The 18194-nt window shown below is 38.8% G+C and overlaps 1 protein-coding gene across 19 annotated transcripts in view; it reads right to left on the minus strand.

The window, feature by feature from the left end:
- NRXN1 (neurexin 1) overlaps window positions 1-18194 on the minus strand; it is a 1062013-nt gene that overhangs the window by 41435 nt on the left and 1002384 nt on the right. Inside the window, exon 1 of one of the 19 annotated variants that reach the window (XM_072140353.1) lies at window positions 5062-5269. The exons of 17 other annotated variants lie outside the window; for them this stretch is intronic. In XM_072140353.1, the coding sequence (XP_071996454.1) occupies window positions 5062-5094 (33 nt within the window). In that variant the 5' untranslated portion in view covers window positions 5095-5269. Of the gene's footprint in view, window positions 1-5061; window positions 5270-18194 lie in introns of those variants that run through there. One more of the 19 variants, XM_072140354.1, reaches the window with a different exon arrangement.

Here is an 18194-nt window from a genome sequence, read left to right on the forward strand (position 1 = left end):
CTATATCAATGAATCTGGCAAAGGGCATCACATTGGAACTCTGGTCCTCTGGTTGGATTCGGCTCCACTCCTCCACTCCCCCCCAGCGTGCAGTTACCACCGATGATCAATGTTGGCACAGATTGCAGGTGTTTTATCTCTTTAAATGTTGGTGGCAAAATCGTCAGCAGCGTTTAATTGGCTGCAGCCGCCACACACATGCACTAACTTGCCGGCAGAGGGGGCTGCACCATTTTGAGGAGGATTGGCACTGCTCATTGACAACCCTTCCGAAAATGGCAAAGGCAGGTAAGTGTGAGTGTTTTTGTGCACGCTGTAGTAGACTTTGTCAGTGTCAGTTAAACAGTTAAGACCTATGATCGCCAAGGTTGTTACTGGTTGGGGTCTGGGTTCTGTACTTCAAAAAGCATACCAAATTAATATTTACATTGTACTGGGACCTGGGTAAGTAACGACAATCTTTGTATGAATGAAAGGTTTTTAATGGAGTTGGTTGAGGGGAGGTGCTGGAATTGATGAAGGCCTCTTTTTTTAAAAAATTAAAATACATTGAGGAAAAGAAATGTATAAAATACAATTTTTAAAAAAAATGTTCCTTTTGAATTCCATATTATTGCTGGATTCCCCTCAATAGAAGTTAACCCCTTTTATATTATTGTTCACCTGTATAAGACTATGTTAAAGCTGCGTATTCAGGGGAGGAGTGATTGGAGGATGGATCCCACTATATCAGAAGACTGTGGAATACATCCACGCCATACGTTGTAAGGACACATTGGGAATCCTTCTAATATATCCTTACATCAAAACATAAATATAGCCTAAGATGAATGCTTCCTCCTCAGAAGAACATGGAGGAGCACTGGGCATTCTTGTCACTCAATTGTTGACGGCCATGTTGTATTCAGGAACATCAACTGGAAGCTTACTGACTCACCTGCCATTTCGGTATTCTTACAGGTGACAAAGGCAGAGATGATAGTTATACCCCTGTTTGTAGGACTAGTGAAACTAGAATAAATTACAAAATGACCACAGGAAAAAAAAAAATTCCTGAGCTTCTCCATTGAATAATATAACAGTCAGTCATTGTCCATGCTGAAATGGCTACAAATATGAAAAAAAAAATCTTTACATATATTCAGATTTCATGTTTAATCTAGATAAAAAGGTAGAATATCTGGGTAACCTTAAGGAATGTCAATGTTGTATGCAAGAAGTATCTTACAGTTTGGTAGCTTGATAAGTGATGGTGGCCTATTTCTTATGTATAGCTCCATAACATTGTACTGAGGTTCAAGGAAAAGCACTTTAAGGAGAAAGCTGTGTATTCCAATGTCAATATTGCATGGAATGAATCTTGGGATTTGTTGTTTAAAAGGAGACTTTCTTTTTACTTGTGACATGGATGGGAAACCATTTGGGACTAAGCGATGGCTACGGCTCTGGCAGTCTTGGAAGAGAAGCCTAGAGGGCAGTAAGCAAAGCATGTGAGAGAATTTTCTAGGAAGCCTAGCACTCCGTAGTAAAGTCAAAAACTATATTAAAGGACAAGACTATGGATCTCATTTACTCTATTATTCTGTCTGTTCTTTTTACATCAATAATGTTATTTTTTAGCACTGATTTTTTTTTAATTTATTGTCCTAATTTAATATATATATTCATTAACATTACCGTATATACTCGAGTATAAGCCGAGTTTTTTAGCACAACTTTTGTGCTAAAAATTCAACACTCGGCTTATACTCGGGTATACAAAAATAATAAAGTTACTGCTCACCATTCCGACGGCTCACCCAGCACTGAACTGTGATGTCAGCCGCTGTTGACGTCACAGAGTGCGCCGGGCGGGCCGTGCGCACGGAGCTGTCACGGCCCTGAGCCGGCATGAAAACAGAGGAGGTGCGGCCATGGAGCTACCGTGGACCTGCGGCATGAAGATGAAGTGGAGCTGTCCGGGTCGTCGGAATGGGGAGTAGTAGCTTTATTATTTTTTTACCGGCAACAGGGGGCTGGCAGGCTATATCGATAAAGGGGCTGGCAGGCTATATCGATAAAGGGGCTGACAGGCTATAAACATAAAGGGGCTGGCAGGCTATATACATAAAGGGGCTGGCAGGCTATATACTGAAGGGGGCTGGCTGGCTATATACTGGGAGGCTGTGACCAATGCATTTCCCACCCTCGGCTTATACTCGAGTCAATAGGTTTTTCCAGTTTTTGGTGGTTCAAGAGGTTTTTTAAGGTGTCCAAGGTTATGAGACTATGCAAAATATAGAAATAGCCTATAAACAAATTTTAATGTTACATACAGTAATTTTAAATGTTGATGCTATCCATACAAAAAATAGAAATACATAGATGGGGGGGGGGATTAAATGCTAGCTACATAGCTGTTCAGGATTAATGGCTTCCCACTCTGACTCACAAATTATCCTTCCATCATTTTCTTGTATCTTAAAGGGGTCCATCTACTGCTACCACCAACTCCAGTGCTTGACATACTTTGATAACACCCACCACTGATTTTAGTGCATCGTCTAGCTCAGGACCTCCAACATGACAATATAGTACCTATTTACCAAATAGGGCGCCAGAAATTACGTGGTCTTGAAAAAGAAAATACCGCCGACACAAGGAACATCGTAACATAACATCAAATGCAAATAGTGGAAATTAGTGGAAAAGTTACTTTTCACAATTGTTTCGACACTTTCATACACACATTATTAAAATATGTGGCTCATTTTATTAGAGCTTATGAACATGTACAACATAGAAACAAAAAATTGGATCTCGTTGAAACATGAGCCCCACAAACAGACAAGCAAGATGATGCATTATGGGTGTACAAATCGCCCTTAGTGTTGGGACTTAGACTAAGGGCGATTTTTGCATCCAAAAAATGTCATTTGGAGCATCTGTTTGTGGGACCTAGGTTTTAATGAAACCCAATGAACCATATGGATTTTTAACTTCAGTGTTGGGATCCATTTTTTGTTTCTAAGTTTTACAAGTCAGAACAGCATTTCCCGATACACAAATGAGATATGACCGGTGATTTCAATTGGACTTAACAGAACCTTCAGGGCATATGACATTCATCATCATGGGTAAGCAAAGTTCTTCATGCAAAATTATTGATAAATTTTACCTATATTGTAGAGAATAGGCTTTATAGTATATGTTGAAGTCAACTGGATTCTTTGTGTTTCTATCAAAATCCTACTTGTGTATAATCACAAATTCATCAGTACAACATCCGTAATTCTAAACATATATTTGAAACTAAAATCATCTCTCTAATATAAAACACCAAATAAAATGTCAATCATAATCTACTATACAATATGTACTTTAGTTGTTGAAAAAAGAGCAAAAAATCCTTATTATCACAACTTGGTCTTAAATGAGAATAATTTTTATCCATTGCCATCACCCACATATTTTGACAGGAAATTGAAAAAAAATTCCAATTATGGGCTAGACTGTCATCTCTAAAGTGAGAATCATTTATCTCTTCCCTTTGGAGCCTAAAGAAATGGTTGGCTCTCAGTTGGCTTCACAATAGATAAGCAAAAGGTTCGCTAAATTAAAGTAGCATGGATTTCCCATTGGACAGACCCTCATAAAATTAGATATGTGAGGTTTTAAAACATGACAAATAGCTCCATTAAAAAAAATACAAACATACACAATTTGGTGAAAAAAAAACCTAAAATCGATAGTACAACAAAAAAAAGTTTAAAAAAAATATGGAAAATGTTATTTTTCTTCAATAATAATGCAATCGCCCACGATATTCCGATATTTAAAATTCAATTCCATGCATAACCTTTTCATAAGAATGTCAAGGAAAACTCTATACATCAATCCAGTACAGCTCATGGTTTATACATCAAAGTCCACTTGCACAATTTGTTCTGCAATTTTTTCTGCTTCATGTTCACGTATGTGAACTAGATAATGCTTTCATTGTTACCATGAGGGACATATTAAAACCTATTCCAACGCTCAGCGCATCCTGTTTCTTAACAATCTATTATTTACATTAGCAAAAATTCAATCTACACCGTGTTCGGACACAACCTAGCGTCAAATATTTTTTGTAATTTTAGCAGATTTTTACATTAACGTCCCTTTTTTTTTAATACGACATAAAAAGTAGGTCAAACCGAATGAAAAAATAGGTGGTTATGTAACAACCAATGCATTATGTAGAAAGCAGTAGCGAGAAGTAAAAACCGTATAAATTCAACATTAAAAAAAAAATTCACATGTAAAAGAAAATAAATGGAAGAAGAATAAACAGTCTGTTGGTTAAGAAAATAAAAAAGATAAAAGAATAATTAAATTAAATAAAAAAATGAATAAAAAAAGTAAAAAAAAAATTTTTTGAATAAGATTTGTTTTGAAATGTACAGTAAATATATACAAAAAGGCATGTTCATTTTTCGTTTTGCATGCTACATTGAAACAAGTCGAAATGTTGCATGAGTAATACATCAGCATGCACGGTCTTAGAGAAGAAAAAAATAGCAAAAGAAAAAGCTGCTGTCGTGGTCAAGGATTAAGTCATCCCAACCTCCCCTCGACAAAAAAAAAATAATTAGATTACCATTGCAGGCTGTCTATCACATGCTCGAAGCAGCGTTAGATGGTGTATTCACTGGTGCTGTCATTTACTGTACAGTGTGGTAGCAGACATACTGGAAAAACCCTGAACACAGCAACACTCGTGCTAGCAGGACAAAGACGAGGGGATAAAGAAGCCTTTTCACTACACGAGACGGGAAAAGAACACATATAAAACATTCCATACTGGAACACGGAACATGCAAATAAGTGCCTTTAATATTAATGTCATGCAATCTCTCCGCGAACGCTTTACAAACCTTAAGGGAACATTAAAAAAAGACAAAATAATAAATAAAATTGTGCAAAATCGGTGAACTATTTTCTCCCCACCCCCTTATATTCTGTTTTACTGGTAAAAAAAACGAAGACATGTTAACACCCTCCATGCTGCAGTGCTCAGCCTGTGATCGGAGTAGCTACCTGAAAGGTTTCACAGTGCCATCTCATATCCATGTCTGCCTGGCTACCCTGCGTGCTTATAGCTTTTTTTTCCTTAATTCTTAATGGAAATCCTAGGAAATTTAGTCCATCCTCTGAAATCAATACTGGTGACAGAAGAGCTCCCTGACTCAGTGGGAGATCAAGATGATAAATTGCCTGCGCATCAGCTTGGCCTATCAGTGCCCCGCACACAGATTGGCGAGGAAGAAGACACACACACACGAAAAAGGCTTCATCCGTCACGTGTCAGGGAGAAACCAATAGCTGACACTTTGCTGTAAGAAGCGATGCTGCAGTTTGCTGATCTGGGGCGAAGTACAGCACACAGCAGTCATGTGCTCAGCTACACAACCCTGGCAGCGAGCGAGCAGCGTTCTCCTCCGTGCACAGCTCGTGTGATTACACTTGGAAGGAAGCCATTATCCGACCACAGGTTGCCAGTGACTCAAAAAAAAATCATAAAACTCTGCAGCATTCTAAATTTTTTTTATTATATTTTTTTTTCCTCCCAATTTAATTTTTTTTTTTTTCAGTGGGACGCTGATTATTTCAATTCTTTCATCTGATTCGGGGGAATGTGAAGCCTAAAGCTTCGACAATTAACATACTGATCACTCCACGTCGCTGCCTCCGATGTACCTAAGTGCAATTATAAATGTATTCCCAGGTTAATGGATGCTAATTTTTCTAAGTCATGTAATTTCGTGAGACATTTCTGTATGGCAATTACACAGCATTAATTCAATACATTAATATTCCGGTGGTTTTAAGCGAAGATTGATTGTTTGGCCGTGCGCGCGTTTGGACGTAATTGCTGTTTTGTGGGGATGTTTAAAGAAACCTTTAGTTGGAACATAATAACGGAGTAATAACATGTGTCTCATAATTGTGCTTATGTTTATAGGATTTATAGAATCTACTGTTGTAGATTTTGGTAAAATAAATCGGAGACAATGGCTCAGCATTAAGGCCTATTCTGCCCAGGAAAATAACAAATTCTGTGCTGGTCATCTACTTTATTTTTGTGGTTTAGCTTCAATGATGGAGCAAGACAAGAGAAAGAATTTAGCGCAAATGTGAGGTAGGTCTAAGCTAGTCATACACTTTAGATATGCAGCTGGTGGCTACATTTTTGTCTTCCCATCTTGGGTGGATGCGGATGTATATTACTTATGACAGTAAGTTGTGCCCAATTTGGAGAACAAAATACACAACAAAAAAGATGGAGGGTCATGTGATCTTTATCCATGAACAATCACCCTGCTCGTAGACAGATAGAGATCACATAACCTTCCATCTGCACCCATTTTATGGACAGGAATCTCTGGCTGATGAGGTAACAGGCAGGAGGCTTCACTTTACATATCAAGAAAGCAGAGCAGAATTATTAATAGATGTATATTGGTAAATTACCTTGTATTCTCCCCCCCCCCCCCCATGCTTACACACGCATGCAAAAAAACATAAGGTAAGGTTGCCAACCCTTATAAATCCAAAAACCCCATTCTTTTTCCCCTCAACATCTGTGTTCTGTGGAAAGGATAGGGTCTGGGAGTTTAATTTTAGTGCTAGACATGGATGCCAGACGTGGAACCTGCTTTGGTCTGATGGATATGGCATAAATGTCTTTGTTGTGAGAAAACCTTTAGGGCTCAACCAATTCCACCAATAAAAAAAATTCCCTTTCAGAAACAAATGTTTCCCCTCTCTGATTTCAGTTCATATCTGTCATCCACGACATTTATCTGAACATCCATCTCTCTGTTTCCTGTCAACAACAGCAAGAGCGAAGACATGTCCGTCAAGTCAAACATGCGCCCACATGTCCAAATAATCTCCTTTTATATTGTCACATTACGTTGGATGTTGGGCGTTTAGAACATGGAAACATAGTGACATGGAAATTGCCAAGACAATAAATTCATTGCAACCTAAAAAAAAATCATAGTTGCTTCCCAGATGCAAGCGATCGCCTGCATACTAAATCCATCATACCCCCGGTAAATTATAAATTTCCATCTTATCTATTTGCCGTTTTCCCCTTGCGATGGTTTCTTCTGACTTAAATACATTGAGTTGTTCGAAATAAATTGAGAAAATCACCAACTTGTAGGTGGAGTGCTTAATGCGGAAGGTTGGTGGAACAAGATAGCTAATTTGACGTGAATGAATTACAATGAAGGCGCTGGGTGCTAGGAGATAGGTTCCATTATCTTTTGATGCGCTGTGTTTTTTACAAAATAACACAGTGACAGATTATTAATATTCATTCTTCAAAGTACAAATCGACTTACAGAACAAATTAGCAATAACTTTGATTTCTGTGGTTTCATAGACTTATAGACTAGCTAATAGGCAGCGCTTGTCAAGTTCCATCCAGCCATGCGGAACATCTGCTGAACGCTGCAGAAAAACAATTTTGAGGAATTAGTTCATATTCTTTTCTCCACTAGCCATTCAATTCTCTTGGTCACAGTCTTTTTATACCTCTGAAAACCGATTTCTCCGTATGATATGTACCGCAAAGAGACACAATGCTTGCCAATCAAACCCTGCATATGTGGCGGGAATTATTTTGACTCATGTTTATGCAAAAATGGAAATGGGAGTCTGTTAATCAGCATAAAAACTATGCAGGGCTTTATGTATGAGGAACGTGGCTTAGATGTTCCGTGAGTAGTTTCGCGGTACCTGTCCTTTCTGGCGTCTAGTGAAAACTTGGTCTACAATTATATGGAGATTGTGATTTTAAAAGAAATGGTTTAGAAATCAAGTCAGGATTAAAACTTACTGAATGAAGATATTTCTGCACCTCCACCATAACCAACTTCCGCACTACTGATATTTTAAGTCAGGTCTACTGAATATTTTCCTATGTTTACTTCCAGTGGATAGAAATCTGCCCGTATTCATGTGCTGTCATACAGGTGCCTGATTTGTTATATTTCTGGTCATGTGATGTCACACAGGTGCATGGCTCGTTATATCCCTGGTCATATGATGTCACACAGGTGCACGGCTCGTTATATTCCTGGTCATATGATGTCACAAAGGTGTACGGCTCCCTATATATCCCTAGTCATGTGATGTCCCACAGGTGCACGGCTCTTTATATTCCCAGTCATGTTATGTCACACAAGTGCACGGCTTGTTATATACCTGGTCATATAATGTCACACAGGTGCACGGCTTGTTATATACCTGGTCATATGATGTCACACAGGTGTACGGCTGGTTATATCCCTAGTCATGTGATGTCCCACAGGTGAACGGCTCGTAATATCCCTGGTCATGTGATGACACACTGGTCCACATCTCATTATAACACACAACTCTGATTACTCATTGCTATATTAATGGCTTCTCCAACATCACACACAGTCGTATGACATCACACGTCTTCTAGAAGTAAACATGTAGAGGCTGATTTACTAAGGGCCGTGGATGACTCCATTAAGTGATTGTGCTTACCCAAGTCAAATTTCTTATTTGTTGTACTTTAAATAGTTACAGTAGGTGGACTTCATGGAAGGTCATCTTCTAATCAAAATTTTTCACGAAGGCAGTAAAGTTGTTTACCTTGTAGATAATTGGCGCTGGGCTATGCTACACTTATTCTATTGGGCTTTGTGATATATGTGCACCAAAAGTCTGTGTAGGAGGAAAGGTCCAACTTTCTTGGCCTTTATTGATCTAAGACGGAAAAGTTGGAAATTTTTGAAAGTGACATTTCAGGGTATTCATACTTTGTTATTGGTATAGCTAATGAGGCAATAAATTAATGAAGACCTGTGATACATTGTTATATAAACAGATTCACAGTCTCCGATTATACAGTTACTCATGAATAATATGCACATCATTTACATGCATATTACATAAAGGGGCTCATGTGTTTTTGCCCCCCTTAGCCACATTATATTATTCCCGCAGTGGTACAAAGGCAATAATTGTTTTTAATGAGAAGCCCCGTGCTTCATACAATGTATAATGTCAGATCATATAGAAGATATTTTCAAAGCACCTAAATATAGGATGGTCTTGTAGGTTATATAAGATGCTGTGCAACTGTGTGTAATCTGCCAATGTACACGTAATAGGGTTTTACCTCCTTATTAATGACTGCGAAGAAGAATGGATAATGATTGCTAATTACGGATCGGCGCTCTTGTTAAAAGATTTAAGGAATAATAGAAGCGGGCCGCTATACAAGTGACAACAGAACAATTAGTGGTGTCACTCTTATAGGAGTTATTCTTTTGGCCCATTTAAAGTTATTTGTGAGTTTAAGAACAATTACCACCTGGTTTTACAGATGTTAACTCTTTCTTTTCTGCAAAACGTAAAGATAACTTACTCTACAGAAGTTTGAATGAGAATTTTACAAACTTGTTAAACTTAAAGGGTTTTCCAACTATTAGATTCAATGTACCATTCCCACCCCACCCTAATCATTGTCAATTGATCTAATAACTAAGACCCCTCCTCTATGTGTTTAGTGGGTAACCAACCTAAGACAAGATATCCAAGATGAGGTTAACCACATCGGGATCTGTATTCTGGACCTAAGTAGAATTAACAAAAATGTCTGCCTCACTTCTTTAACTTCCATAAAAGTGAATGGTGAGACATGTCATGCAAGGGTATCATCATTGTGAATTCAGAAGTCATATCTTAAAGGGGATAGAGTAGTTAGCTGCCCCCCATTTTGGTGATAGATGGAGGTCTTAGAGGTGGATGGTGTTTATATGTTTTTAAGAGATGCTCCCAGTGAATCCCCCCCCCCGCTGATCTGAATATTATTATTTATCCATATAGCGTGCTACATTATGGATTATGTGTTATAACACCACCTCCTTTCTAGATGGGGCTCTCTGGTTAATTTTACTGGTCCTTTTGGACATTCCTACTTCCTTTGCTGCCCTGCTTCAGAAGGAAGTTGGAAACTACAGGAAGTCGTACGATTTCCTGCTATTTTTGCATATTTTTTGTATACTTTGACCTTATGGATATAATCTTATGTGGAAATCTGGATGTAGAGTCTTAGATCTATAAAGACAATAATTTTGCTAAGAGATATCTATTTCTTCTGCTACTAGGGTTTCCCTGTATACGAAAAATGACCAATATATACATATTCTGTTTACTTTGTTACTTGAAAAGAGAGGAGCCTTCACCCAACATTATGTTCAGTGTCGACTCTCATGTTGATCCATCCCTAGTGAAGAGCGTACAATATAGCTCTTATACTCTTCTAATAACAGCATAGATTCTCTTCTGAAAAAAAACTCATTGCCATTAGAGTGCCATTCCTTTTACTCGCACAAAGAAATCCACTTTTGAAGAAATCCACAAAGAGCAAAATTACAGTCTGCTAACTACTACATGTACAGTGCGATGTTAACGTAATGACAATGTTCCTACCACTCCATTCCTTTCCATCATTCCCCATCTTTGACTTGTTGATAACAATATTTTGTAGACTGGAGTGTGTAAACATTCTACAAAGACATTTATAATCTACTCCTCTCCATTTTTATATCTTGAAACCATCAAATTTTATTATGATAGGCCTTTGCTTTTAGGAACAATGTGAAATTGGTGGGATCTTCCCTAGGGTCTGTAGGCTTTACAAAAACATTAACAATTTTGTCTTGTGTTTTAGCAGGAGGTCAAAGGACCGAAAGTACAATCTGCTTAGCTCCTCCTGCTCCTTCTGCTCTATTACATGTTGCCTGTAGATAAAATACTATGTACAATGGCTTCCCCTGCTTAATAACATAGTATTTGCCGATACAGGACATTATGTACAATGCTCAGAAAATCCTGGTTCATAACGCCTGGTCACTCCCTGCAGGTTCCTCTTGCTGTATAACAAGCTTCCTATGTACAATCTGTTCTCTACAACATGATTCTTGAATATAGGACACTGGGGCACATTTACTAAGAACCTTGGGCCAGTTTTGTGTCTCATGGAGAATTGAGCAGCCGCAACACAAATTTAGTAATTTGGCGTTCCAGTGCTCAGTCCGACAGAATTGTGTCACACGCCCCATGTTAAGGGTGTGCCAAAAAAAGTTGGTGGACTTTGTTGGGGAAGTGCAGGGAGCACCATATGAATGAAGAATGGGCATCAAAATTCATAAATCTGGCGCCCTCTACATACTAAACAAGCAGACTGCACATAGTACAGACTGCTGCACTGTTTTTAGTAAATGTGGGCCGTTGTGTTTTGCCAAATAAAATATATCTGAAATCTAAAAAGTGCATAGAAAAAATCCATATACAAATAACTTTCAAGTAAAAAAGACTGTATAGAACTGGAACCATAGTTCTGAATATTCATGGGTTCAAATTAATTTAAAATACCCGATATTTTAACAAAATGTCTTTGAGCCCTTTATCCATTGGAGTTATCTTGGATTTTTTAGTCCTTCGACTTTAACTTCCTATTCCAGGAGATCATGGAATAATTGAACTGACTGAAATGTCTTCACTTTAATAATAAAAAATACATTAAACTGTAATCCTCACTTGGATTTTTTCCTAGATTTGTTAAAAGCCATGACTTTGGTTCCCATAGGTGAATTCTGCTTCTCTATATCTACATCAAACAGTCCTGGGGATCCTGGAGACTCTAGAATTTCCATGATTACTTGTTGACCTATAGGATTAGCAGCTGCCATCCTGTCTTTTGTAGTTAAAGGAATGCAAGTCTGGATGACAGTCAAATTCTCTTTTAATTAATTTTGTCTCCGAGCCTCTGCTCCGCACACTTAGCTCATCCTGAAAACCTTCTCGACCACGTCTAGTTGTTGTGCACCAAGGGACCATGTGTCCTCTCTTCCCATCCTAGCCAACGCTCATGGAAGGAACAAGGATAAATTTAGTTTAGTGGCTCTACCAGGTGTCCTGAGAGTCTGCTTGAAACATGTACGTATGCATGTCAAGCTAGATGATGTACTTGAGCGTGCTAAGAGGAGAGGAGCATAAATCATTGTCAAATGCTTCTCTTGCCCTTTCCGTGATGGAAGCGTTACTCTATGCGCTGTTACTCGAGGAAATGTTCAGAAACGCTCCATATGTTTTAAAGCTTTCAAAAAGATTATTATGGATTTCAAGTCATTGTATTAAATTGTATTAGATTGTGGATATAACAATACAGGCAGCCCCCCGGTTACGTACAAGATAGGTTCTGTAGGTTTGTTCTTAAGTTGAATTTGCATGTAAGTCGGAACTGTATACTTTATTATTGTAACCCCAGTCAAAATATTTTTGGTCTCTGTGACAATTGGATTTTAAAGATGTTGGGATGTCATAAGAACCAGAATTAACAATAAAACTTAATTGCAGACACCAGTGATAACTGTTATTGCTGTTTATTGTAGCCTGGGACTAAAGTACAGTAAAATTCCAACATCCAGGGGTCTGTTTGTAACTAGGGGTAATCTGTAAGTCAGGTGTTCTTAGGTAGGGGACCGCCTGCAAATAGACATTAAAAAAAAAAAAGTCTGTGTCTACTAGCATCTGCATCTGAGCAAAACAAAGATGGCAATATTTCAAATCATCCAATTGTTTTTTTCATATGGACATACAACAAAATGCTGAAAAAATGCATTTTACATTATTTTCATCTATATGGAGAACTAAGAGTGCAATAAGAGAGCATTGGACACAACTCTGCATTCCATGATCCATGGAGGGCCCACTGGTTCAACCCTCTCTAAGCTACACATCCTCAAGCCCTATAGGATTGGGCTCTAGATTTTAGTACCAGTTCAAAAAATTCAGAAAAGATTTTATCGGAAATCTGGTACATCACTTTGTGAATTTTATCTTTCACCTTTAAGGGCTGGTGTCAAGATTAACAGGCATCCACAGCACAGGAAATTTGATCTTGAAGAGTGCAATAGCCAAGACCTCTGGCGATCCACAGATAGCAGAAGGAATTCTCAGCTTCCAATTAAAGGAGCGTAGATCAGAGCTGTGCTCTTGGCTCTGCCGTCTAAGGGACTTTTGAAACCTGAAAGCCCCAATACTTAAAACAGGCCAGAGTGATTTGAAGCCTTCTGTTCGGTGTGTTACGAGGGGTCTTGGCTGCTGGGTCCTATGTGATCATACATTTGTCCCTGTTGATAAGTGTTAATCTTGACATGACCCCTTTAATTTTTGCTATCAACCTGCAAGGGCTAACAGAATTGCACAACCCCCTCCCCTATTCAATGATAGAGTATGATTGATAGCTATTGGTGTGAAATCCTAGAGTAGCAATCAGAAATGTTCTGCAGGTGCACATCATTCTATGTCAAATTTATTCTACAGTTTCATTTCCCCAAAGACTGAGGACTTGGATTTCATGCATATTTAGTAATATTTGTCTCTGAGTTAGTGATATAGATTGTTATTTTAATGTGAGCTAATTTACAGTATTATTATTGTATACAATCCAACCTTTACTACACATATTTATCTACCATATTTGGTCCTAGGTAGGTGAATAAGTGAATCTGCCGGTCAGCCTATGACTTAGGTGGGCCCCTGTGAATCTGCAAAAGCAGTGCACTGCCCCTCTACATCCAGCAGGAAATTCCTGTGCAGGGGAACAGGAAGTAGTAATCATTAGGTAGCAGATAACATCCTAATGGCAGTAGAAATCATTGGGTGCACAGAACTGCCGAGATGAGTAACTCTGTGCCCATCCAAAATCCGAAGTTATTTATTGTGACACACTTTCTGGTCACCTGGTGCCCTGGATGTTTATGCAGCGTGTGGATAGAAACTGTAAATCATTGGATGCTAGCCAAAGGCAAATTCATAGTGTAATTTCAAGCGTGTGTTTAAAGTATACATCATACTGCTCATAGTAGATAGAAGTGAGGGGGAATAAGCTGTAGACTCTGTAACACTTCCGTAGGCTCTACAGCAGTTAGGGTAAGGTTACAATTAGTGATGAGCAAACCCAGTTCAGAACAAAAGTTTGGTTAGATACTTGAACCTACGGGTGTCATCTGCGATCAATTCTGGCACTGATTGCGGGTGTTAACCCTTTAAATTCCAGCTGCACTTCCTCCACTATTTTCCCTAGCATCGTCACACCCTGTGAGGTGATCAGGGAGTGGCAATCGCAGGGAATATTTCAGTATGCATGTGCCGCCAGCATTTACATTCTGGCACCCATCGCAAGTGTTACCGGTTGGTGTTGGGCTCGAGCAACAAGATTGAACTAGAACTCCTGCCTCAAGTCCAGGTTGGGACTTGGGGGACCATGGAAAAGATAGTAGTAGGGTTCAGCGGAGCTAAACGTGTTTGGTTCCACTCAACCCTAGTATTATCCTTTCAATGGTAGATCTCGCTACAGTGATCAGCAAAATCTAAATATCTTACATGCTGATTTTTCTGACGAAATTCAATCATAAAACTACAAATTCACAACGAACACAGTGCAAGAAAAGTAGGAAAACTAAAAGGCCCACTGCTGTTTTCAGGGTAATACAAAATAATGACAAATAAAGCTGCCCTACAATACATAACTTAGGGACTTTAAGTCTTTAGAGAAGAATTTGCACAGCACAGACGGTGCGCTACTCCAAGATCCACGAGATTAATAACAAATTACACATTTGGACTAATATTGTATTTAAAGGGAGTGATTGATCTGTGTAAATGTCTCTAAGCTGCTGACTGGATAATTGGAATCAGTCTTCTGATTAGTTAATGACTTCAGGTTGCTGACTGCCTCATTGTTATCTCCGCTCTGAAATATTACATTAAAAATGAATGACAAGACAAATCAATTCATTTACCTTGGAAAGTCGCAATTTCTATGACTTCGGTGAACTCGTGAATCCAGATTAAAACAAATGAATCCAAGGTTCGTTCTCGACTTGTAATTTTTTTTTTTGTAAAAAAAATTAATGGGTGAGCACATGTATATTATTATGAATGGAACTTTTCATTGGAAGGTCATTGATTATTATTGTGTAGGTCCAATTGGGCTGCCATAACCACTCTTTCCAGTTGAGACATGGACCAGTCTTGAGAAAGGATCTTGCATCAAGACATGAAACACCAAGCCTTATTGGATGTAATGTATCATGTGTCGCATGAAAAATTGTAAAAATTTCTGTTTTTTGGGGTTAAATATGCAAATAAATCCAGCTTCAAACGAAATCCACGTTCAGTAAAAAATATTTACATTTATTTAGAAGCCTTAAAATTAGTTGTACACACAACCTGAAAGCATGGAGATAACATGGGGTAGTGAGGAGACCAGAAATCGCCTACGCATTTCGGAAATAACTTTCCTTGTTCATGGCTCACTTGGTTGTTTGCGCCAAGTGAGTAGAGCCGAACAAGGATTGAGAACACATTGCCCTGCCAGATTTACCCCCAAACCTGTGACAGATGGCTGGTGTAGATTTCCCTTAGGTAGTTGTCCCATACATGTACTCCCAATTCTGGTGCCCTGGAAGGGTTCCTACCCCATATAATTTACCAGAAAATCCCAGGCATGCAACAAATAAATTCCTGAGACCAACACAAATTTTGTTGGTTGCAGAAACAACAATAAAAACTCATAAGAATTCATTTGTTGCGTGTCTAAAATTTTCTAGTATAGTATATTTCACTTACTGTACATGATGCACCACAATTTTTTAATGGATGGAAATCCCTTTAAATTACATCACATCTGGGGCTAGTGTTGTCAAAAACAGTCATCTAAAAATATAGGAATATAGTAGATGTATAGACAATATGGATAGACAAGGAATGGAATAGATAGATAGATGATAGATAGATAGATAGATAGATAGATAGAAGATAGATAGATAGATAGATAGATAGATGATAGATAGATAGATAGATAGATAGATAGATAGATAGATAGATAGATACGAGATGGATAGATAATAGATAACAGTAATTTATTATAGATAGATAACATAAATAGATAATAAATAGATTATACCTACAGAGAGAGAGGGGGGGATGGATGGATGGATGGATGGATAGATGGATAGATGGATGATGGATAGATAGAAACCTCAGATTACAACATAAAACATCAACACAGAAATAAAATATCTGATAGTTTTTTACATTTTCTTGTCATGTTTCTCTCATTCTAGAGAAATGTATGAAGACACAGAGGGGGAGGGACGGATAGATATCAAATACGGGAATACAACAGAGAATGCGCCCCGGTCCCAATGTTAAAATGAGATCCTTCCAAGCTTTGTTCCGGAGTCTGTTCTTGCTGGAGGCTGGTGACTGAAAATCCGACAATATATTCATTACAAGACACCACTCTGAGATGTGAAAGTGGAAACACGTCTTCTCCGGAGCATGAAGCATGGCGCCAGCATGAAGCGCCACTTATAACACAGATACTGCATCTCATATCATTTATTACGACTGTTTTTGTATTATTCTGCTGTAAAAGGCTGGACATAACATAGTGCTGGAGCTCTAATCTAATATGAAAATGTATTTCTACTAAGGTATCACCTTATAATCCCCGGCTGCCCTTCATATTGTTTTAGGAGTAACCAGTCGAGAGATTTTATACTCTTACAGTTAAAACTATCAACATCCCTCGAGTTGTGTTGGTTGTCCAGAAATGGAATAGACCATTCAAACTGTTTTTCCCAAAAAACTGCATCAAAAAAGTAACTCAATCTGCAATACCAGACTCTGCCTATAGAGCAAGGTGGCGCTGTGAAAGGAGAATTTAAAGGAACGCTCCAGTTCTCCAGGTTCTAGCAAGATTCTAGGAACACAATGAAAATCGGTCAGTCTTGTCTAAGACATAAAAGTGGATTCGGGCAATAATGAGTCTTTACCCTGATATAATGTAAGTTCTTGATTGTAATGATTGATAATGTCACAGCTTCCAGTACCGGCGCTGCCCTGCATGGCGGCTATTAGCTAATTACCCATGGAAATGAGCATACAGTGGGTGGAGAAGTTGTGCTGCCGCTTTTGATGCCTGCCGGTATTAGAACCATAAGTGCCAGCATGCCTGCCAGCAACAAATGAGAAACAGATTAAAGGGAGGTTGGATTATGGGCAGACAGACCGGGTGCCCAGCGTGATTTATTAGCTGAGATTCCTGATGTCTCCAACATTAGGAACCACCAGATCTCCGACATTCTCTGGCAAGACGACCTGCGGTTCATCTGCAGATCTAGTCTAAGCATCAATCTGACATGTAATTCCGATGTATAGTATCAGAACATAACATTGCTGGGGGTCCCTGCACATCAGATTTCCATTCTTTCTTATGGCACTGGAATCACCACGTGGCTCGATTTACACCGTGTGCACAGCGGAAGAACAATCAGAAGACAAATTTATGGGAGAAGACACCGTAATATGTATCCTGCTAAAACGCAGATCCTCTAAATGATTTTGTCTTATTTATTGTACTAGTCTTCTCCTATGGGGAAGAGACACCCTAAGACTCCTGCACCCCTACAAGTTACACCCCAGCACTTTGCAAGTTTTTCCTCTTCGTATCTGCTCATCTTCGCACTTCCCTCTTCCACCCCCACCTCCAGTGTATTTGCCTCTTCTCCCTGATGGAAGTGAAGTGGCCATCGTAGTAATATTTATCAGCTGAACTGGTTGGTGAGTATTCCGCTCTCTGACAATGCCAGGTTTCTATGGAAACTCAGGACTCGAGGAGCTCTAACCCATCTGGCTGTTTAGACGACTATCGTGAGAGAGCACCACACTACATGCCAGGATGATGTGGGAATGGGGACAGGTTTCCCATGTGGCATCCTGGTTGATAAAGAAAGGAATAGAGTTGGAAAGCAGGCAGTTTTGCGCTTACAATAGTCCCTTTTGTACAAGTAATGTTCGTTTATTGCCTTATGTATATGTTTACATTCTTAGAATTAGAATTATGTGTCTTTATAACTTCTTAAGGCAACAGTAAGAAATTCATGTTTGCTTTCACTTTATTGGGCTGCAATACCAGAAGCAATCCACTAACCCGTGTGGCGCTGTTACTGAGTGAACACAGTTATGGATTCCTCTCAGTGTTGCCAGTTCAAGTTTTTTAAACAGACCATGGGTTAACTTTATTTCTAGACTTTCACTAATTC

Source organism: Engystomops pustulosus, chromosome 3, assembly GCF_040894005.1.
Source record: "Engystomops pustulosus chromosome 3, aEngPut4.maternal, whole genome shotgun sequence".
NCBI lineage: Eukaryota > Metazoa > Chordata > Amphibia > Anura > Leptodactylidae > Engystomops > Engystomops pustulosus.